Source organism: Pinus tabuliformis, chromosome 6 (assembly GCF_031772625.1).
Source record: "Pinus tabuliformis cultivar Carrire ecotype Pingquan chromosome 6, CPIR1, whole genome shotgun sequence".
In the NCBI taxonomy this organism is placed as follows: Eukaryota; Viridiplantae; Streptophyta; class Pinopsida; order Pinales; family Pinaceae; genus Pinus; species Pinus tabuliformis.
The window spans coordinates 44,479,314-44,504,274 of NC_142292.1; the positions used below are offsets into that span (position 1 = coordinate 44,479,314).

Here is a 24,961-nt window from a genome sequence, read left to right on the forward strand (position 1 = left end):
TATGGATACTAGTGTCAACATTTAAACCAAGGTTTGGTCAATCATTTCCACAAATATCAAATAGGCTGGTCAACATCGTAAAATAAATTCTTTACAATCAACAAATCATTAGCATGTGGAACAACTGCTACACATAATGGAAAGGAAGATAGAATTTCTCTTGCTTATTTTAACCCAAAGAAATTTTATTTCACTTTTCCTTTTCTCTTTGAAGATAGGCAAACATTTCTTGATACATCAGAGATTGGAAGCTGATCATATATGAATTACAATTTCTAACCAATAATAATCGGAAACTGAACCTGTAGTTCACTTGTGGGCAATAATTGAACAAAATTATTTAAGCATAACAGGACCTGAGGAAATACCGATCTTCTTCTCTTTCGCCTCACTAAAGATTAAAAAACAGAACTCTTTGAATTTTTGGTAACTGTCCATTTATCTGTACAATAACTTCTAGAGAATAACGTTGTGCATAATGAGTAAAGTACTGAATGTTTCCAAAGACATTTCATGGTCTGTTTAATATATTTTTGATTAAAACACGGAGCTGAGCTGCGTTCAGAGTGTGAAGACTAAGCTCAACATGTACCAACTCAATGCCCTTTGTTAATGATCTGTATCGTTTCATTTCTTGAGCTTCTCGTATGGAACACGTGGCCCCTGGTCAAGATAGAAACTTAAGTTAGGCTACCATTTCAGGTGCTATGCACGTGCTTCTTTTGAAAACCAAATACATTAAATATTCTATGGAAACTTCTATTGAATTCAAATATTTGAGGAATAAAAACCCATTTAAAATTGCAGTCAACTTCCTTATTATATAATGAAGTGCAAGACGCCTTGAGAACAATCTCACACTTCAGTTTAAACTACTATCACTCAACCCAACAGCTTCTAACAAAGAATAAATCAGGTATGGACTGTAATTACTTTGTTCATATTGATAGATATTTTCAACACTGTTTACACAATAGAAGTAGATCAATCTCACACTTCAGTTTAAACTACTATCACTCAACCCAACAGCTTCTAAGAAAGAATAAATCAGGTATGGACTGTAATTACTTTGTTCATATTGATAGATATTCTCAACACTGTTTACACAATAGAAGTAGATTGATATGATAAGATGTAAAACTCGTAATGGAAATATTAAGTGAATAACATAGACATGCACTATAACCACAACTAGGAAATTCAATCACATACACACTAAATCAAAACACGAGAGGAAATGCACCAAAACTTTGAGCCATTTCATTTATTTCTGAGCAAAATAAAGTACAATTGAGTATGAAAAGAGGAACTTGGGCTTGCTACAGCAAGCTAAAGCAAAACCCAAGTTGGAATTGTGATGCCCAAGTGTTGGAATGACTCCATCAAAAGTTACTGCCACTGCAGCTGGAAGTAAATAGGGATTCACCCCTCAGATGTGCTAAAAAAATCTGAAAATTTTAGCTGTCACCTCTCCTCAATAAGCTCAACCAAACCCAGAAATATCTCACATATCTAAGTGGTGGAAATGGTCCCACAATGAACTGCGCCCTTCAACAATTTTCACTGCTAGCCGCTGACTGGAACATTGATTTCTACCAGAAATACTGCCCAGAAAATTCTGCGAAATTAACCCCGGACTCCCCTCACCAAGCTCACAAAAACCCAGAAAGAGTTTGGGCAGAATCACAAAATAAAATGTCCTCCAACAAGTGCGCATAGCCAAAATGCCTATCTGAACTGAGCACAAATCAGAAACTGAAGTGCTGAAGTAGCCCTCTCTCCCACTACTAAAATCCTTTAAAACCCACGGAAAACTCCTCCAAATAACCCCTTTTCTCACTTCTCTTCAGCTCACTTCACAACTCCACAAATGCCTGTGCAATCTCCCTCCACGTACCAGCAGCTGAAAAGAAGAATTTCGACGCTCAATTCTGATCCATATTTCCTGCAAAATTTCCCTTGGAATCTCTCTTTCAGACAAATGATTCTCTTCCTAAATTTCTGCTCCACAATCTCCTCACCCAAAATTGCGTTTTCTCCCTCTCTACTTGAGCCTCCATGCCCAAGAAATGAGCTCAACAAGAAATCTACTGCATGTGTAGCTTTGTGGAAGCCTGGAAATAGACTTCCCAACTACACAACTAGGGAGACACTCGAAGTTCTCTGAAGAAGGGGCTGAAATTTCGCCTAAAACGCCTTGTGCTCAACAACACTTGGCTCTGGTGCTAAACAACCCCAAGAGAACTCAATTCAGAAGTTAAAGTAACAAAAGATGAAAAATGAAGGTCTTCCTTCCTTATATTTGCTGGCCTCTCTTCCTTTGGGGATCCCCACTCTCCACTAACTCGCACTCCTCTTATGGTCCCCATCCTCCACTACCTTGCACCCCTTTTCCTCTCTCCTTCTCATAAGTGCGAATTTGCCTCTTGAATATGTGGGTCCCACTTTCCCACACCTCCTTGCTCCAAAATTGCCTCCCATTGCTAAGATTACCTCCAATGTCCGAATTGGAAAAACTGATTATTGTGCTATGCTTAGCACCACCCACAGAATCTTCGTGACTTCCGCAAATGGAAAAATCAAAATTGGGGATATTATAATCCCTTCTGCCAAAAATTGCTTGTCCTCAAGCAAATGCTCTAACAAGCGCTCTCTCTCTACTTACTCAACTATCACTGCAAACAATACCAGGGTCGCAAATGTGCCACTGAGTCATTAGCAAATCACTACGGGATGAAATACTCTCCGTAGAACTGAAACCCAATGGAAGATCTGCATGACCTCCCCCTGTAGAGACCAACTCGTCCCTAAAGGTAGCCAAACTGCCAAGCCCTATGATACTGGGGTCCCATGCTAATGTCAAAAGGATACCACCATGTTGAGACTACGCCACTCTAACTACGGCCGATTTCCCATAGTACTCATACCGTATCCTCATATCTATTGGGGCCAAGCACATTCCACTGGTCATAAGGCCACCCATGTGAAGAGTTATCCCATCTTGGGAAGTCCCTGGGACGTGTCATACCTGCTACCAAACTAAGACCCAATAGAATACTTGGATGTCTTTCCCTTGTGGGGACCCTCTCTACCAAGTCTGTGATCCAACTACTCTGCCGTGTAGCACCATGGCCCCATGCTACCCTTGAAGTGAGACCACTATGGGATCCCTGTGCCAGTTTGGTGATAACTACAACCTTCTCATGCTCCTGTTGGGTCATCCACTCCAGTAATACTCCGTTACCAACCCAACAAGGAACAACTCTACTATGAGGAAGTCCATCCTTCCTGGGCATCCTAACAAGGTTGTAATCTACCAATCCATGCCCAATGTTCTGCTAAGACAATAGGGAAGAAGACCCTCCTTGGCTCATAGTGAGAATCTTGATGATCCTCACATTGTCATCCTAAGGGAGGTGTTTCCCTATCACTATCATCTCTATGGTCCTCCCATAGTGGTCTATTGCCCCAATGGATCCCTAGAACCCAAAGCCATATTGAAATCCCATCACTTCCAATTCCTGCCACCTTCCACCGTGTAGTATCGATATCCGCTGGGAACCCCACATGCCAAGCAACCAATCCCTAAATGTTTTTAATAAACAAATATTTGATAAGCACAACAGACTCCGAGTATGCCGATTTGTCCCGCTCCAGCCAATCATCACCCCTAAGTTTGCCATCCGCACCCTCGGTAATGTGCCAATACAATGTCTGAAGGTCGTATATCCATTGGAAGACTGCCTCAGCTATACATGGTATCCTCTAGTCATGGAGGATCTCGACAAGCCCCACTAAAGTAGAGGCACATGTCCTATTGAAAAGTGTAGCTAGGTTCAGTCTTTAAATATGATTTTATGAAATAAGATGTAAATAAAGAAAAATAAAATTATTTTACTGACTTGCTTCATGGGTTTCATGAGCAAGGGTTTTTGTTTTTGAGTCAAGACTCCAATTGAGAGTCTTTAGGATGTATTTGTCATCTAGTCATAAAATGTAAGTCATTTTCGTGTAAATGAAGTCATGTTATACTTTGTAAAAGGTTAATATTATCTATGTAAAGTATCCTCCAAGAACTCATCACCAAACTCTTCAAGTCGGCATACAAACAGTAAGGAAGCTGCTAGATCAAGTCGGCCTACGGGGCAAAAGGAGCTGTATATATAGCCTAACTCGTCCTCCATTTGAAGACAAGAAACTCGACTTACTTGAGATAAGAAGTGTGAAGATAGGATAAAAAGGAAGCGTGAAGAAGGAGTTGAAAGATGAGTACAAAAGAAAGAAAGAAAGAAAAGTGAAGTTTCTTCTGGGCTATACGAAGATTGTTGGATTGTGTTATATTCTTTCCACGACTAGCCTACGTAGTTAACCGGGGGGTTAAAGGGGGGGCAAAGCACCCCCTTCGTTGCGCAGCGAGGGGGTCACAGGGGTTTGAGGGGGGCGGTTAGCCCCCCTGTAAGGGTGATCTGAGTTGACTCAACTCCTGGATTTAATCAAGATCTTTTGCTTTCGTGATGTGATTAAAATTGCATTTAAAATAGCATAATTGAACATATATGCATGCTATAACGAAAAAGGAACATGACAATCATTAACAACATAAAACTCAAGACGTTGATAATGGAGTTCGTCTAGGAGGGGCTACGTCTCCGGGCCCCGGTGTCAAGATGGTGTAGATCGCTGCATCAAGTGCTGTCAATAGTGATGATGTCCATAGGAGGTGACGTCACTATCATACAAGGAAAATGCCCTCACGCAGGAGTGGCTCCAAGAGATGTTCCGCTACAAGAACTCTCAGTCAAAAAGAACTCTTTGTTGGCATTATGATTCAAGTGTTGTCCTTGATGGCAACTCACTCAGAAGGTTGGTACAGGTGCTCAGAGACTGGTACAGGTGATGACAACTTAACTAGAAGACAGATCTCAGTACAGCAGGACAAGAAAGAGATATACGCAGGTTCAGCAAGGAGAATCAGCGTGTACACGCAGGTTTGCTTCAGCAAAAGCGCGTGTATGTGGAAACGTACCTTTGGTCCATGGCGGTTAGTCCTTGGAAGTTGTGCCTATGGTTTCGGACCATTGTGTCTCGACGGGCGTGTCGATCCCTAGTATTGAAGTTGATGGTATTGTGTTTCTATGGTTTTGGCTCTTGGTATTGAACAAGGCCTAAAGCTATATAAGGAGAAGATCACTAGGCAAAGGAGCATGGATTGTGTGTGGCTGACGCAGTGAGAGGATCTGGTATTGTTGGTTATCTGTTCGGGACGCTTGGTAAGGGTCGGATCTGACAGCAAAGGCAGAAGTAATCATTTCTAGATCTGCACGCGGGTTGCCTTTGGAGAAAGCGCGTATACACGCGGTTTTGGTACAGTGAAGTAGCGTATGCATGATAAGGGTTGATATTTCAGGTTGTTGCTGATTCTGGTGGTTGTTGCAGAGTTCTAGATTCTGGTTTGGGTTCTGTGTTCTTGATGACAGGGTTTCAGTGATTCGGTATTGGGTTGTTTAATGAATTATGATGCAAGTATAAGTTGATGATTGTATTGCGGTAATGTTTGCTTTGTACTCTTGGATCCAGTCTGAAAATTGATGAAACGTGGTCCCTGAAGGTTGTAGGGTCAGCACCTACGTACTAGTAAATGGATCAGCTAGTACAAGAGCTGAGGGGGTTGTAGCTCCCTTCCAAAAGTAGTTGGAAAACGAAAGAGAGGGTTGTAGCCCTCTGCAGGTTGTAGCCTGCATACTGGTAAAGGACTGCACCAGTATATTGTAAAAGAAGTTTCTCATTAAAGAAAGAAAGAGACGAATTGCAGCAGGTGGTTTTCACCCACATTGGGTTTCCACCTTATATCATGGTGTTCATGTGTGTGGCTCTTGTGTGATGATTCTGTTCTGTTATACTGCACCTGTTTACTCCTAAATTGCTTAATAATGTTCTGATGGATTTACTGAAGATAAGATTAACTGAATCATAAGATATTTGCATATACGCTAGTTGCTTTAGACACAGTCGCGTGTACACGCTGGTTCACTTAACAGAAGTCGCGTATATGTTTCTGAGTAGGAAATTGAAAAGGTTTTATTAATCTGATAATACTGATTCACCCCCCCTCTCAGTATTATTTCCAACAATTGGTATCAGAGCAGGTCCTTCAGAGGAAGCTTGATCGCTTGAAGGAAAAGATCCATCAAAATGGCTAATCCAGAAAGAGAGGCACACATCAGGCCACCAGTCTTTGACGGGAACAATTTTACTCACTGGAAGATAAGAACCACTGCATATTTACAGTCTCTTGGAGCAGAAGTTTGGGGACTCATAGAAGGAGGATACAAATTCCCATCAGCAACTCCTACAGATCCAGCAGAGAAAAAGCAATATGAGCTCAATGCCAAAGTAGTTAATGTCCTATTGGGTACTTTGACTCAATCAGAATTTATGAAGATCATGCATCTCAAATCAGCTAAGGAAATATGGGACAAAATCGTTACAAGCTACGAAGGAGATGATCTGGTAAAAATAGCGAAGCTTCAAACTCTCAGAATCCGGTATGAAACTCTTAAGATGCGAAGTAATGAAAGCGTAGCTAATTATTTCCTGCGTATGGATGAGATTGTGAATTGTATGAGGGATCTGGGTGAAGAATTTGAGGAAGTTGTCTTAGTTCAAAAGGTTTTGAGATCTCTGTCTACTAAATTTGATTCTAAAGTATCTGCCGTAGAAGAAAAGGAGAATGTGCGAAAACTTACCATGTCACAGCTTCACGGGATCCTAACTGCTTTTGAAATGCGACTAGAGGTACCACCAGAGGCCGCATTCGAAGTGTCAGAGGAAGAAGATGAGGTAAATTTTGTCAAGAATCTTGAACGTGGAACTGGACGGTTCAAAGATAAGCTGCCTTTCAAATGTTTTCTATGTGGTAGAGTTGGTCACTATGCTGCTAGATGTCCTCATAACAAAGAAAGGATATATGAACAAGATGGTAGAAGCTATTATTCCCATATTAAAAGTTCATTTAATGATAGTGAAGATATTAGAAGTCTCATGGCGCACAAGAAGAAGAATGCTTCATCCAATGATAGCGAGGATATTAAAAGTCTCATGGCACATGAAGAGAAGAATGCAGAAACTGAAGAAGCTGCCAAATTAAAAGAACTATTGGAAACGGAAACCAGGGTAAGGGAGAAATTGCAGGATATAGCAAAAGATCAGAGCACAACTATTCAGAGACTTGAATCAAAGATCCTCTCTCTAAAAGAAGATCTTGAAGATCAAGAACATGAAGTGATCAAACTAAAGCGACAAGTAGAAGAAGGGAGAAAAGTTGAAGAAGACCTAAGGAAGCAGTATCTGAAAAAGGAAGAACAACATCAAGTTGAGGTAAATATCTTGAAAGGTAAACTAGAAGAAAAGGATAAGCTTTTACGATTTCAAGATAGTTCTAAAGTCTTGGATGATATTCTTAATAGTCAAAGATCTCCTGCTATCAAGACTGGTCTTGGTTTTCATGAATATGTTGAAGGTGAATCTAGTTCACAAGGTGAGACAAGAAACTCTAATGAGAAATCTGAAATGCTCAAGGAACAACCAAGAAAAGAAATTCCTCAAGGAAGATCCTTTACTCCTAACTATGAACGTGATAGACGATTATTTCCTCCGCTGAATAAAGTTGAATGTTATGTATGTCATAATCTTGGACATGTTGCAGCCAGATGCAGAAGTAGAATGGTTCAAGAAAGATCATCTCATCCCAGGTATTTCAGAGGGTATTGCTTTGCCTGTAATGCATATGGACACAAAGCATTTGAGTGTGATAGAAGGAACATGAAAAATATAAGGTGCTATACATGCAACAACTATGGGCATAAAGCAAGGGAATGCAGAAGCAGATTTCAAAATTCAAGACAAGGGGACCATACATCATCACAGTTGCAGGAATTGAAGAAGACAGAGACAGAAAGGTGTGGGATAACTCAGACAGCTGACATAACAGACACAGGGGAATCTGAAAGTGATGAAATTCAGTATTCCATCCTGCATACGCTGATAGACTGAAGACAAGTCGCGTATATACGCGAGTTACAGGCTGCAAAGTCGCGTATATGAAGAAAGGGCAGCAGAACAGACCCAGGTTCAGTCATGGTTGGCTCAGGCTCAGGGGGAGCAGAACAGACTCAGGAAATGGTTCAGACATGGTTGGCTTACACTCAGGGGGAGAATATTCTTCGAATAATGCATTGTTGGCATTATGGTTAGAAGGTGTTGATAAAGTCTATGAAGCTAAATGATACATCTTACTGTTTAGGAATGGTATTGCAGGCTGATGGTACAGATCATGATGCTGTTGGTGGCTTTCATAAGTCTTGGTCTAGATATTTCATCACTATGTCATGTATCTCTTTTATGATGTCAAGGTCATGTAACGGCCTATGTTGGTTTCCCCACTATGCCTGGGATGAATGATGAAATGTTCATGTATTATCATGTATCTTCACATGGTTAGGTGAATGAGTAAATATTGGGATATCCCCACTAGGTTGGGTGATGAATGTATGTTGAGTCTTTTGGTGATAGGAAGGTCTTCTATGATGTATAAGTCTTTGTTCTTCTTGTAGAACATCTTTTACAGATCTTGCCTACAGTCAAGGGGAGCATGAACAGCACATTTCAGCAAGAGCAGGATGGATAGATTGGTACACTTTGGCATACACAAAGGGGGAGCACATTTGGAGATTTCAGCATATACTCAGGGGGAGTATGGACAGCAGTATGGTCAGCAGAAGGTATACCAAGGAAGAGAATATCTTGGTCCACCCTTTGCCCTTGATGTCAAAGGGGGAGAGTGACTTGGTGTGGTGGTTGCCATCAAGTCCAAAGGGGGAGATTGTTGGCATTATGATTCAAGTGTTGTCCTTGATGGCAACTCACTCAGAAGGTTGGTACAGGTGCTCAGAGACTGGTACAGGTGATGACAACTTAACTAGAAGACAGATCTCAGTACAGCAGGACAAGAAAGAGATATACGCAGGTTCAGCAAGGAGAATCAGCGTGTACACGCAGGTTTGCTTCAGCAAAAGCGCGTGTATGTGGAAACGTACCTTTGGTCCATGGCGGTTAGTCCTTGGAAGTTGTGCCTATGGTTTCGGACCATTGTGTCTCGACGGGCGTGTCGATCCCTAGTATTGAAGTTGATGGTATTGTGTTTCTATGGTTTTGGCTCTTGGTATTGAACAAGGCCTAAAGCTATATAAGGAGAAGATCACTAGGCAAAGGAGCATGGATTGTGTGTGGCTGACGCAGTGAGAGGATCTGGTATTGTTGGTTATCTGTTCGGGACGCTTGGTAAGGGTCGGATCTGACAGCAAAGGCAGAAGTAATCATTTCTAGATCTGCACGCGGGTTGCCTTTGGAGAAAGCGCGTATACACGCGGTTTTGGTACAGTGAAGTAGCGTATGCATGATAAGGGTTGATATTTCAGGTTGTTGCTGATTCTGGTGGTTGTTGCAGAGTTCTAGATTCTGGTTTGGGTTCTGTGTTCTTGATGACAGGGTTTCAGTGATTCGGTATTGGGTTGTTTAATGAATTATGATGCAAGTATAAGTTGATGATTGTATTGCGGTAATGTTTGCTTTGTACTCTTGGATCCAGTCTGAAAATTGATGAAACGTGGTCCCTGAAGGTTGTAGGGTCAGCACCTACGTACTAGTAAATGGATCAGCTAGTACAAGAGCTGAGGGGGTTGTAGCTCCCTTCCAAAAGTAGTTGGAAAACGAAAGAGAGGGTTGTAGCCCTCTGCAGGTTGTAGCCTGCATACTGGTAAAGGACTGCACCAGTATATTGTAAAAGAAGTTTCTCATTAAAGAAAGAAAGAGACGAATTGCAGCAGGTGGTTTTCACCCACATTGGGTTTCCACCTTATATCATGGTGTTCATGTGTGTGGCTCTTGTGTGATGATTCTGTTCTGTTATACTGCACCTGTTTACTCCTAAATTGCTTAATAATGTTCTGATGGATTTACTGAAGATAAGATTAACTGAATCATAAGATATCTGCATATACGCTAGTTGCTTTAGACACAGTCGCGTGTACACGCTGGTTCACTTAACAGAAGTCGCGTATATGTTTCTGAGTAGGAAATTGAAAAGGTTTTATTAATCTGATAATACTGATTCACCCCCCCTCTCAGTATTATTTCCAACACTCTTATCAGTATGACATAAACTCATGCTTGATGATAATGAGCATCCCGCCAACATGGCATAAAAGGGATCTCAATGCAAACATACATTGATGACACATGAGTATCCCATCAACATAACAACAAGGGATCTCAAACAAAAACATGACGAATCATGACAACAAGTACATCCCACAAATGATTCCATGTCACATCCAGCAGGAATCATGACACACGTAAGAAAACAAGATCCCACATCAAACATCAAACAAGGATCTATGCAACACAATGCATCGCATAGCGAAAAGAAGTACATGAACATACTACATATACCTCAGATCCTGGGGGCCATCTGAGGAAAAAGATGTCAAACTGCTGAAGCTAGCCATACCATCAATCTTGCGGTGTCGAATCTCATGGAAGGACTGCTCACTCGTTGAATGCTGACACCTGTACTCCACTTTGAAAAGTGACCGAAAAATAGAATGGTCAAATGGAAAATCTGAATGCACCATCAGATTTGTGGCGTCGAATAGGGTAAAATCAACTATCAAATTTCTGAATTCTCAGAAAGTGAAAATTTGGCGCTTAAGGAATCTTTTAGATTCCCCTAGATTCCTTAAATATTCCTTCCTCCGAATCATAGCAAGATCTGTTGCTCAGATCAGAAGACTGACTGTGCCACCAAGTTCGTGTCGCTGAAAGGTGTAAGATCGACATAAAATTTGTCCAATTTGGACACTGCAAAAATTTCACCCTCCTGAGAATTTCGTTTAGTCATGGTTCCCCCTGTGTTTTTCCCAAATCATGCTTCCACCTGAAAAACAATTAAAAAATATTATACCTCGATTTCTGTGTCATGCCTTGGCCTCCGTGCACTGAGCAAATGAGGGTTTATATAATGTTTTTGGTGGGCGAATATTTCAATGTGGACGGTTGGGCGGATTGATAAAGAACTTGAATTGTAAGGAGGAGGTCGGGTGGTCAAACCTCGACCCCTCCACATTAAAACATATTTCGTTTTTAAACAACCGCATGTATTTTTTTTTTGGGGGTCGGGTCCGCATTGAGCGGCCCGCCCCATAACCTCCCACAACACATGGTATTAAATGGGGGGGAACGGTTGGCGCATTTAAGGTTTGTTGGCACGTTAATTTTTTTGGAGGTGGTTCAATCCCACGTGGGCCGGGCGGGTTCAATCCCCGCCAACCCCGCATTAATTGAGCGTATATGATGGTGTGGTTCAGGGGGTGTGGGTCGGGTCCACCGGAGGTGGCCCTCCCATCGCAAACATAAAATGTTTAACGGTTGTGTGGTTTGGACCAACGGGGGTCATGGCCCGTCGGTCCTTTTTTTTAAATGTTTGTTATGTGGTAGTTGGAGGGGGGGTCGGCAGGGGTGATGGCTCATTGACCCAATTTTGATATGAAGTTGGTTCTGGGTTCCAATGGGGGTGGCGAGGGTCATGGCCCGCCACCCATTTTATAATATTTTTCTTTTATTTTTATCAAAATAAAACACATTTTTTTGAATTTGTCTAATATAGAGTATATTAGACAAATTAACGATCCAACAAATTCACCCACTTTCAGGACCTAGGTTTCATGCCCCAAGGTTGGTCAAATTGTAGGACACTTAAACCTGGCCCACAATCCAACTTTGACCGAAACTTTGACTGGCTTGTTCTCCCTCATAAAAGCTTGCATTGACGAACCGTTAGCATAGTTATGATCAGGACAACAAGATCTATGCTCTAGTCATGGTTTGAAAGCATTCTGATCACTTTGATTTTTGATCTTTCATAAGCCCTTTTTGTCCTGTGTGTCTATGGAGGCACTTGGATCAACAGGGTCCAGGGCAGCGCCCCGGGGAAATTTTTTTGGGACTCTATATTAGGTTGGGCAGACCTACCTATGGTTTTGTGCATGGTTTTCGCAGTGCTTTTAAAACCGGAACCGGTGACCGGACCGGTCCACCTAATGAACTGGTTTACCGACCGGAACCGGTCTAACCGGCACTGGTTTGGTCTAAACTAACCAGTTTTAGAAAAATACATTAAATAATTAATTTTTAATGAAAAAGACTATTTTTAAGATTTAAAACCGTGATTCCAAGCCAATAGAGACAAAATATGCAAAAAATGCTCATTTATATACCATGTAAAGGTGAATATATCAAAATGGCACCGAGTGCAATACATATCATCGACAAAATACATAAGCAATGAGGCTCCCAATGGCCTCTAGAGTGCAAAAACAAAGCCTACAAACTATGGGGCTAGTGGCCTACTACAAGACTCAAGACTATATATATGATAATACTATAATAGTGATCAACATTATCACTTGAAAATTCTCATGAGTCATGAGTCATCATAATCAAACTCAGTTGGTTGAGTCTCGACTCCCAAACTTTGCAGTCACAAACTTCTCTATTGGTTCAACGACTTGAGTCTCAAACTTCTTAAGGTATTCTACCCTAATATGCCCCATTATTTCATTTGGTGCTCCACATGGCTTTACATGGCCTGCTATCCCAGCCAAGTGTTGCTTGAACCTGTTAATACCCCCTCCTTGAATGGATTTTTGGCAATATTTGCAGATCATTTTGTCATCAATCATATCACAATGAGCCCATGCAGTATCTCTGGCTTTTGGAGGCATGATGACTACTACTTAGCTTGAACTTTGTTGTTCCACTACTCCAGCAAAAACTCAACACTCTCCAAGCTCCCAAGCAAACTCACAAACACTCCAAATGAGATGGGTGAGACAAATGAGAGGGAGAAGGACCTCTTAAAGGCTTGGGGAGGGTATTTTTGGAGGGAAAGCACCCTTAGTTTCCCTCCAAAACCCCTAAAACATAGTCAAAAAGTCGCTTTTTCAGTTGATGGTGGGCGTCCCTCCTAACCAGCGGGTTTAGGATGGAACCGGCCGGTTTGTATCAAACGGGCCGGTTCTGTCCTAAACCTGCCAGTTAGGACCGGTTTTTTGCAGAAAAAGGAGAATTGCCCCTCCTGACCAGGTTTTTTGGCTGGTTTCGACTGGTGGGCCTGCTAACCGGCCGGTTAGACCAGTAACTGGTTAGCAAGGCCGGTTTTGAAAACTATGGGTTTTCGCACATGGCTTTGGACGCGATGGTTTTCGGTCCATGGTATTGGATGCTTCGGCATGTATAAATATGTATTGTAACATTGAAAGGAACATAATGAAAAATGAAGTTGGTAGTCCCAGTTTTGAGATCCAGGGGAAAATCTCTGTATATGTGTTTAATGTGTTATGCTCTCGCATTGCTTATTTTTTGTGTTTTAAAATTCGTATGCAGGTAATTTCTGTACGGCGTTAAAACCTACAAAGACAAGAAGGATTTCTTTTGAGACAGTGAAGTTTCTTCTAGGCAGCACAATCTTCTGGGACAAAGGAATTTATTCTAGGCAGCAGAATCTTCTAGGGAAGTGCGAACTTTGGCCAATAGAATCTTCTGAGAAATGTGAAGTTAGGACAGCTAGACGAAGACCCTTCTGGGAGGTCGAAGTAAAGACCTAGAGACTGAGATTCTCTAGGGAAGTCGAGGAGAAGCAGTAAGAAGGATAGAGACCGAGTTTCTCTAGAAGAAGTCGAGGAAAGCAATGTGAGAAAGGCAGAACGAAGGAAGAGGCAGAGTATCAAGGTTGGTGACAAGGTTCTTGGAAGGATACTAGAGTCAAGGGTCTGTGTAATGGTCTTGGTACTTATCAATTGAAGATCTAGAAGAAGAATTTTGATCGGGTTTTCCTCTCAAGAGGTGAGAGGTTTTGGCCCTAGCTAGAGAAGCCTATATACTGTGTCACTTGTCTCTTTTGTTATTGCATATTGGTAATTGTCTTGATGAAAGAACACATTAATAAGCTAACAAAGAATTGATTATAAGATTAAGAAGAAAAAGAGCATCACAAGCAATTATCAAGAAGAGAAATTGTTATTTATTGAATGCCCTAGATTTCTCAACATGGTATCAGAGCTTAGGTGTTGAAGACAAGAAAGGGCAGTCAAGGCAAGTGAGCACACAAGAGACAAACTTTAAAGAAGGATCAAAGCAAGTCAAAGTACTCCAAGAAAGAAATCTAGATCTTCATCAATCCGAAACCCTAGATCTACATCTACTATATTGAAGTCATCTTCAAGAAGGAAGATCGAAAACCCTAGAAGCACTTCAGAGATCATCACTTATACATCATCAAAGAAGTAGAAGCTCTTCAAGAAAGAAGGAAATCTAGAACATTTAAGAAAGATCGTGAATCAAGCTCTCCCTCATCAATCACTCAAGTAAGTCTATGACTCTATTTGATAATATCAAAATGTCTTTTTGCAAGGAAAGCAATAAATTGGTTGGGTCTATAAATTACCTTGCATGGAAGAAAAGGACAAATCAAAATCTTATTGAAAATGAGGTCATGGATCACATCAAGGGATCGGTAACCCAACCTTCGAAGGAAGATACTCAAGCACATGCTAGATACTGGGAGAATTTCTAAACAGAAATCCAACTGCAGTGATTAATATTATTTCTTCTACTTATTATCTCAGAAAGATGTTATTCACAGTGTTCTTACGGAAAATATCGAAATATATTCTACTACAGCCTTCACAATTAAAATACTGCAGAAAGTAAATGCAAAGAAAAACATTGGCACAAATACAATCACAATGACAGTTGTTTTTGGACAATCATCCCCGGAAAAACCCAATGTGGGAAAACTAGTGCAGCAAATAAGGGTTTCTTTATTATTCTTCAGCAAAATCTCATGTACAAGTTACAACCAACAAAACAGAAGTGAGAAAATTTACAAATGCTTCCTGAAAAATCTCTGATCTAGGAGAAGTACTCCTCTTCCCTCTAAGTCCTTCTGCGTCCCTCTACATCAATTTTCGCACACTGGCCCAACGTCAAACTGCCCACGTAGTCCCAACGTCAACTTGCCTCTGCACTGCCTCTTTTTGCGTCAACCTGCTTCTGCGTTGTTTCTTCCTGCTCTGCGTCTTCTTGCCTCACACTCTCGAAAGATGTTGATGCCCTCTCTTCCTTTCTCACCTACAACTCTCCCTCTAATTCGATTTTCTCTTGCTGAACTTTGACCAATGAGAAAATCGATCTTACTCGAGTAACTGAGTATCTGCCTCTAGTGTGTTCTCCAAGTGCCCATCAAGCCTTCCCTTATAATCCTCTACTTGATCAATCAATGACCCAGATTAAATCCTAATCAATGGCTAGGATCATATTGACTTGATCTCCGCATTATTCTAGAAGTTTCACCCACAGTTTAGATTAATACGCATTAATTATTTTAATTTCCTAAGTTTAGACTTAGGGTCCCATTAAAAATAAATAATTATTTTAATAAAACTGTCTCCGAGTGGAATTTCCCAAAATGATTTCTACGTATTGGAGAATGCATGTGTCTAAGCCTCCTTGCAAAATTTGAGACTTAGAGTACATTCGATACTACCAGAAATCAACACTCCCTCTTAGCGAGGAATGTGCTCTAGCAATGCAACATGTTGAAGCATCACTCTGTTCAGTAACATCTCCCTTTGCATTGCTGATGTCTGACATGTTGTCCACCAACCACTACGCAAATGATGCATTTGTATTGCTGCTAACTCTGCCACTGTCAACACTACATCTGTACTACAACTCCCTCTGCCATTGTAACTGAGAAATCACCGGTTTCTACTACTGAAACAAATTCTCTACCATACCCATCTGCTCCCTGAACTGAATGAACTTAGCTCTGCCTAGAGCCTTTGTGTGTATGTCTACTACTTGATCTCCTGTTGGGACATACTATTATTAGTTTTTGGTAGCATTGGAAGTGCTCCAACCTTGAAAATTGGCAGAGAGGCTAAGCCACATGAGTTCAAAAGAACCCAGAGACCGTTTGCTGAAATTCCACCTGGATTGTATTTTATTAAAATAATTAATATTTTTAATGGAGTTCCTAAGTCTAAACTTAGGGAAATTAAAACATTAATGGGTATTAATCAAAATATGGGTGAGAATGATATAGAAGGCGGATCAAGTCATGTGTTAATCTTAGCAGTTGATTAGAGACTTAAACTCGGTCGTTGAAGACTCAACAGGGAAAGTATAAAATGGAGGCTTTGTGTTCATTTGGAAATACACACAGAGAGAACGAATTGATCTAGAATTTGATTCCTAGGGCAGGGTTTGCTAAGGATTTCAAATTAAGTGATCATTTTATAGCAGAGGAGCAGTGAGAATTTGGGAAAAGGACTTCCCAGAGAATACTGACAGAGAGGCAAAGAAAGCCAGCAGAGAGGTAGACACAGAAGCCAGAACTGTCGAGAATAGCTGAAGCTGCCAAACAGCAGGGAAAGCTGACGCAAAGTGTAGAGGCCAGAACTGCCGGAACAACCGGAAAATTTGAAGCGGAGCGTAGAAGCTGGAACTGCCGAGAACAACCGAAACTGCCGGAACAAACGAGAAAGCTAACGCAGAGGGCAGAAGTCGGAACTACAAGGAACTGCCGGAACAATCGGGAAAGCTGATGCAAAGGGCAGAAGCCAGAACTGTTAGAACTGTAGGGAAAGCTAACGCAGAGGGTAGAAGTGGTGACACAAAAATAGTTGGGGTTAGCCAATCTTGTGCTGTATCAGCGGGAATTCTGCTGGGTGAAATGAGGTAAAACTCACTCAAATTTTACGCCAGTATTTTCTCTCTAAAGTATTGCTAGATGAGCATCCTAGATTTGTATTCAGATATTTCTCTTGCATAATAATAAAATCCCCTGAGCTGCTGCAACGATTTTCCTGTATTGGGTTTTTCCAAGGACTATTGTGTCCAAAAATAAGTGTGTCCTATGTATCTTTTTTTTTGCTCTGTTTTCTGTTTCATGAGATTTAATTAGTGTAGGTTGCAAAAGTAATTTGTTTCAGTATTCAAAAGAATAAATTGATGAATGTAATTTAAAATCAAGTAGGTGAAGTAGATTCAAATTTGCTGCAGTAGGGGTTCCTTGAGGATTAGGAATTTTCACATGGTATCAGAGCATTGATTTTGAAATAGGAAGAGAAGATCCAGTGGCGAGCAATGAGGTTGAAAGCTGCACTTGGCAGCAGTTCGAATCCCTTGGTGGGATTGCGCAATCCTTGCCGGGAAGCCAATTTGAAGAAATCTCTCTCTGAGTGAATCGACAGAGAGGTACAATTTCGGGATCGTGAGCTTGCAGAGGCAGAGGAAGTGATGCAGAGCCTCAGCGCAATGCTAGAAGGGTGCAGTTTTTGTTGGGGTAGAAATCAACTAGAAAAGAACAAAGACACGTAGAAGAGGAATTTTTTCCTCAAAGAAATTTCTGCCAGAAATTTTGAATTTCTCACTTGCTAGGCAGTTTTGCTAAGCAGTGACTAGGGGAGTCAGTTCGACAGTTGGGTGAGATGGCATCGCATGGGGCTCAGAGATCAGGACAGGTTGGATGGAGCCTCCAACTATGTCATATGGAGAACTAGAATCTTAGCTGTTCTGGAGGAATATGATCTTGAGACCTACCTCAAAAGTGTTGTAGTTGTTCCTGCTGACAACGATCAAAGAAAGAAGTACAAGGCTGAGCACGGGAAGGCAAAGAGGTTGATTCTTGATGGAGTTCGAGATCATGTGGTCTCACACTTGCAGGGCAAGGATACAACTCAGGAGATGTGAGAAGCCTTGTCTTCTCTATATGTAGGCTCTTCTGAACAACGAAAGATGTATTTGGAGCAGAAGCTGTAGCGGACCTTGATGTAAAAAAGAGAAGGCGTGAAGCTCTATCTTCAACGTCTTCACAACACCAGAGACCAGCTTGCTGCAGTGGGGTCCACTCCTCAGCCAACCGCAATGGTGAGGATAGCCCTGAATGGAGTCTCAGATGAATGGCATGTTTTCGTCCAAAGCATATTGGGCAGGGAGAAACTACCTTCATGGGAGGAGATGTGGGCATCTCTTCAACAAGAGGAGTTAAGGAGGGACCTAGTGAAGGTCACCCTCAGTGGCAATAGTGGGAGTGGCTCAAAGACGAAGGAGGAAGAAAACGCAACTTTCGCATTGAAGGGACAGCGGAAGCCGAGACAAAAGGACATTTCGAAGGTGAAATGTTACAGTTGTGGCGAGATGGGCCACTATGCATCCCAATGTCCCTTGAAGAAAAAGGATAAGGATGAGAAACATGATCCTAAGGTTGCGTCAACAAAGATTGACGAGGATGAGTATGCCATGAGTGCCCACACATCTCCGAGAGGGAGATGGGGCGATATTGAGTTGTAGTCAAGAGGACTACATGTGGGCAGGATCCTTGAGGAGTCCACCTCCTGGATCAAGTCCTTGCTATGGGAGCTCAAGATTTAGCAGTAGCAAGATGGACTTAGTGTCAGATGATGCAGTGGATTGTTTGGAGAGACAGATGCAGTAGCCTGAGACCAGAGACTAATCAGCACAGAGCAAGGTTGGTAACAGTGCAATTGGCACAATGTAGGAGTCAGCGACATCGCAGCGGGGCTTCAGAGGGTCAGAATCAACAGCAGTCAAATTCCAGCATTCATTGTATTATGTTGAACATAGTTAAGTTGAACTAATTTTGGATGTTTTTTAGTTGCTTCTCTAAGAAACTGAGTTGTAGTATGGATGCAATGTTAGCAGTGGCAGTGCTAGCAGCATAGCAGATGCAGCATTTGAGAGGAAGTTGTAGTACAGATCCAGTAGTGGCAGTGGCATGGGCAGCAGTACAGTAGTATTAGCAACACAGCATTGGTGGCAACAACAATGCAGAAAGGAGGTGCTTTAGAAATAGAGCAGCATGTAGGTGGACATTGTTGTTAGAGCACTTTCCTCGCTAGGAGGGAGTGTTAGTTTTTGGTAGCATCGGAAGTGCTCTAGCCTTGAAAATTGGTGCAGAGGCTAAGGCACATGAGTTCTAAATAACCCATAAACTGTTTGGTGAAATTCCACCTGGATTGTATTTAATAAAATAATTAATATTTTTAATGGAGTTCCTAAGTCTAAACTTAGGGAAATTAAAATATTAATGGGTATTAATCAAAATATGGGTGAGAATGATCTAAAAGGCGGATCAAGTAATGTGTTAATCTTAGCGGTTGATTAGAGACATAATTTCGGCCATTGAAGACCCAACAAGAAAAGTATAAAATGGAGGCTTGGGGTTCATTTGGAAATACACACAAAGAGAACGAATTGATATAGAATTTGATTCTTAGGGCAAGGTTTGCTAAGGATTTCGAATTAAGTGATCATTCTGCAGCAGAGGGGTAGTGAGAATCCAGGACGACTTGTCGGAGAATATTGACAGAGAGGCGGAGAAAGCCAGCAGACAGGCAGACGCAGAAGTCGAAACTGTCGAGAACAACCGAAACCACTGAGAATAGCCAGAACTGCCAGGAACTGTCGGAACATCCGGGAAAGCTGACTCAGAGAGCAGAAGCCGGAACTTCCAAGAATAGCCGGAACTGCCAGAACAGCTGGGAAAGCTGACGTAGAGGGCAGAAGCCGGAACTGCTGAGAAAGCAGGAATTGCTAGGAAAGCTGATGCAAAGGGCAAAAGCAGGAACTACCAAGAACAGCCGGGAAAGCTGACGCATAGGGCACAAGCCGGAACTATCGGGCACAAGCCGGAACTATTGGAACAGCCGAGAAAGCTGACGCAGAGGGTAGAAGAGGTGACGCAAAAATTGTTGGGGTCAGCCAGTCTTGTGCCAAATCAGCCGAAATTCGGTCGGGTGAAGTGAGGTAAAACTCACTCAAATTTTCCGCCAGTATTTTCTTTATAAAGGATTGCTAGATAAGCATACTAGATTTGTATTCAAATATTTCTCCTGAATAATAATAAAACCCTAAGAGCTTCTACATTAGTTTTCCCGCATTGGGTTTTTCCGGGGACTATTGTGTCCAAAAATAAGTGTCCTATGTATCTTGTTCTTTGCTCTGTTTTCTGTTTCATGAGATCAAATATTTAATTAGTGTAGGTTGCAGAAGTAATTTGTTTCAGTATTCAAAAGAATAACTTGATGAATGTAACTTAAAATCAAGTAGGTGAAGTAGATTCAGATTTGCTATAGTAGGGGTTCCTTGAGGATTAAGAATTTTCAGAACTATAGTTGTACTGCCCCACACTGAACACGGTCTCTGATAAAGTGATATATGATATCAATGTGTTTCGGCCGATCATGAAATACTGGATTCTCGGAGAGTTTGATACAACTCTAATTATCACAGTAAACCTTGGTCGCTTCCATCCTTTTTTCTGAACAAGCTCACATGTAATTTTCTATGCCATATAGCTTCGCACGTAACTGTGCTAGCTACCGTATATTCTGTTTCTGTTGAGCTCAAAGCTACTGACTTCTGCTTATTACTATACCAAGATATCATCCCTAACCCAACACTGAAGCACTACCCCGAGGTACTTCTTCGATCTACTACACTATCTGCCCAATCTGCATCTATGAGCCCATTCAATCTGACATCCTCCCCTCGGGAGTATTTCAACCCATATCCGACTGTTCCACGCACATACCTGAGAATGTGTCTAGTTGTCGCCCAATGCACCCATTCTGGTTCCACCATGCACTGACTAAGAGTGTTGACAACAATGTTACTTGGGAGCGGGAGCGGAAGCGGGAGCGGGAGCGACCATTTTCAGAAGCTCCCGGTTTGGGAGCGAATCCCGGAGCGATTTTTTAAAAATATATATTTTTTTTATATTTTTAAATTTTTGATACATATATGTCAACAAAAACATGTAGAATGATGAATTAGATATAAAAAACATAAAAAAGCATAGATTGAACCATATAACAACAATCATCTAGAAGTTATAATCTTCATCAACCACGTCTGCAAGTTAGTAACATAGTAACATACAACATATTGAGTCTCATGATTCATCAATCTTAAAGTTTCAAGCTTTCAAAATTCAATATATAACATTTATCATCATTGATCACCAAAGTTGTACTTGTAAGCTAAGTGTAACCATTACGACAAATAATATCTAACATGAAATGAAATGTTATAAAATGAAACGAAATGAAACAACTTTCAACTTTCATGAAGCATCATATTCATAATTCATTATTAATGAGTTATAATTGCCAACTTCAAACTTAAATTGTCATATATTGTTTAAAAAAATATCATAATAAATATGAAAGAGTCAATAGTTATAAAAGCTACTAGAAACTAGAGAAGAGAAGTAAATCTATTATCTATTTCTTATGCTTGGGCCTCTTGCCACCACGAGAAATGTCTAATTTTTTAGTCTTGTTGCAAAATCAGGATCTTTGTCATTAATATCACCCTCCAAGCATTAATATCCAGAGGTATCTTTGTCATTACCTTTGTATCTGTATAGGGATCTTTGTCATTAATATCGCCCTCTAAGCATTAACATAAGATAGAAAAAGCATAGCATGTCAAGTCAAGATTTTGTTTGAGTGATGCGTACATTTTTAGAAGGGTCATGATAGAGGAGTTCGACAACCAATGTCACTAACATCAAGGTACATAGAGGGATTGGTACTCTTGATTAAATATGAGTTCCATACCCTAATACATGACAAAATTCAATGGAAACATTGCAATCCCCCAATCCTGAAATCCTGAAAAACTGATAAGTCTGCTGGATTTTGAATGAAATCTAAAATTCTACTTTCTCCATATGAAATCCAATGAGGACGAAACCACTCTCAAACATCCTGAGTCATTTCATGGTAATGTTAAAAATTTAAGTAAAAGTGACATTTCTTTAATTTTCATTTTCATCCTTTTACTTTAAGAATTTAACATTACCATGAATAGCATATCAATACTAGGGCCTAGACTTGATCATTAAGTTGCCCCACTCAAAAACTATTTGTTTCTTTCAACAAAAATTGCATTTCGAACATTACTACAAAAAAAAAAATGCAAAAAAGGCAAAACGCTCCCGAAAAGGCAGGGAGCGAAATTTTTTTTAGGGAGCGCGCTCCCGACCCGCTCCCGCCCGAAGCGCGGATCGGGAGCGGAAGCGAGGGGGGGGGGGGGGGGCGCTCCCCCGCAACACTGGTTGACAGCAAAGCAAATGTCTGGCCTAGTGTTGACCAAATACATGAGCGACCCAATGAGTTGTCTGTACAAGGTGGGGTCCACCTCCTTGTCTACTTATGCATCTATTTTCTTCCAATTGGTGATCATGGGAGTAGCCATGGGTCGACAATCCTGCATTTTGAATCTCTTCAGAATCTCTGTAGCATATCTTCCTTGCCCAAGGAAGATCTCCCCATTCTTCTGCCAAACTTCCAACCCTAGAAAATAACGCATCAACCCAATGTCCTTCATGTCGAATTCAGCTTCAAGATTCTTCTTACAATCTTGTATGAGCCTGGATGACCCTGTTAAAAGCAAGTCATCCACATATAATACTAGGATAAGTGACTCATTCTCTATCATTAAGTAGTAGAGATTGGGATCAACATCACTTTTGAAAAATCCCAATTGTTGCAAGTATCTATCAATCCGACCATACCATGCTCTGGGTGCTTACTTGAGCCCATACGGGGCTTTCTTTAGTCTACAAACATGAGTTCTCTTTTCATGAGTTTCGAAGCCTTCGGACTGTTCTATATACACCTCCTCTTCTATCACCCCGTTCAAGAATGTTGTCTTGACATCCAACTGGTGAATCTCCCATCCCATTTGAGCTGCTAGGGATATAATGGATCTGATAGAGGTGTATCGAGCAAATGAGGCAAAGGTCTCTTCATAGTCTATTCCTTCTTTCTAAGCATACCCCTTTGCCACGAACTTAGCCTTGTACTTCTCTATACTGTCATCTGCAACATACTTGATCTTGTAGATCCATCATGATCCTACAAGTGGTCTAGGTACTACTTCCCAGACATCATTCGTCATGATTAGAGTTGTACTCTTCTACCATGGCATCCACCCACACTTGGTGTTGAACGATGCCTTGAAAGCTAAAGGGTTCTTCAACCTGAGCTACCAATGCCTGGTATCTATCAGGCTGTCTATGCTACCTTTTCTCGATTCTAGGAGATCTAACAAATTCCTTTGCGTCGCTCAGTCTCTGTCGTACTTCTGTGTTGGTTCTACCACTGGTGGTGGCAGGCTCAATCAACTCCTCCTCCTGATCCTGTTGCTCCATCTGCTGAGAACTATCTGGATTTCTTCCTTATGAGGAAATATTGGTATTGATCATTGTACTCGATCTAGGTGTCTGTCCTCATGCCTGTCCTCCTTTTTGCCCCTGTTGGTCTTGGACTAGTGGAACATCTCCTGACTGATCTGTTGCATGCATCTCACGAGATTTCCGAAAAGCCCATCCTCCATGAACTTTGCATCTCGTTTCACTACAATCTTCCTGCTGCTAGGAATGTAGATTTTGTATGCCTTTGGGGTCTCTTTGTATCCTACGAGATACCCCTTTTATGTCGTTTGATCTAGTTTACTGCGCTTCTCGTCTAGAATGTGACAATATGCCACGCTTCCGAATATCCTGCGATGACTGACTTCCAACTTCTTCCCCGTGTAGACCCCTTCGGGCATTTTCTTCCCCAATGCTCTATGAGGAGTTCTATTATGGATACACATCGTTGTGTTGCAAGCTTATGCCCATAAATATAGGTAGATCCTGATCATACAACATAGCTTTGGCTACCCCAACAATAGTTCTATTTTTCCATTTTGCTACTCCATTATGCTCAGGATTATACGGAGGTGTCCACTCTCTTTTGACGCCCTCCTTTGCGCAGAAATATGTGAAGTCTCTGTCTGTATATTCTCCACCATCATCTGAGCACAATACCTTTACCTTTTTCCCTGTCATATTTTCAACGAGAGCCTTAAAATTTCTAAATCGATCAAAGACCTCATCCTTGGTCTTTAAGAAATAGATCCAGGTTTTCTAGAGTGATCATCAATAAAAGTGATGAAGTATTCACCACCAATAAGAGCTCTGGTGGACATTGGACCATAGATATCTAAGTGTATCAATCCCAATACACATTCTGCTCTATTGTTACTTCTGGAAAATGTTGCTTTAGCGTACTTCCCTAGCATGCATCCTCGGCATAAGTCATCATGCTCACTACTAAGGGTTGGTACTCCTGTAACAGTCTCTCTGAGCATCCCCAGTGCTCCATGGTGTAAGTGTCCCATTCGATTGTGCCATAATTCATTTCATTCCTTTAAACCATTATAGTTGTTGCCTATCAGTGCCATTGGTGAATCAAGTTGCAACCTATACAATTTGTTGCTTCGAATCCCAATTTGTCTTTTCTTCTTCTAGCTTGAATGCTTGGCATATACTTTCTTTCCTATGAAGTATACATCGTATCCCTTGTCCTGTAACTGGGACACTGAAATCAAGTTCATTCCTACTTCTGTCTCGGATAATGGTCCCTACTTCCGTCTGAAACGCTATGTGAAAATTCTATCACTGCAGGAACTGATTTACTTTTTCTACTTATTTCATCATAAGTTATTCATGAAATTACTTCAAAAAACATTAAAATAAACATTGTTGCAGATATCACACCGTAATACAGAAACAAACATATGCACACATTGACACAGTTATTTTGAACTAATATCCCCAGAAAAACCCAATGTGGGAAAATCGGTGTAGCAAGGGAGAATTTTATTATTCAGCGATTTTCTAGTACAACGGGGTGCCAAACTAGTTTACCCACAGATAGACAATTTTCCAGCACTTCTTCTGAACCCAGTGTAGGCCCTACTGACC

The 24,961-nt window shown here is 41.2% G+C and overlaps 1 protein-coding gene across 4 annotated transcripts in view; it reads right to left on the reverse strand.

Moving 5' to 3' along the window:
* Positions 1–244: 244 nt before the first annotated feature.
* The window catches only part of LOC149257136 (DUF21 domain-containing protein At2g14520-like), a 478,430-nt gene continuing 453,713 nt past the window's right edge, over positions 245–24,961 (reverse strand). For all 4 annotated transcript variants that reach the window (XM_089413642.1, XM_089413638.1, XM_089413641.1 and 1 more), the window contains one exon: positions 245–663. In XM_089413642.1, coding sequence (XP_089269768.1) covers positions 628–663 — 36 coding nt within the window. In that variant the 3' untranslated portion in view covers positions 245–627. The remainder of the gene's footprint in view (positions 664–24,961) is intronic.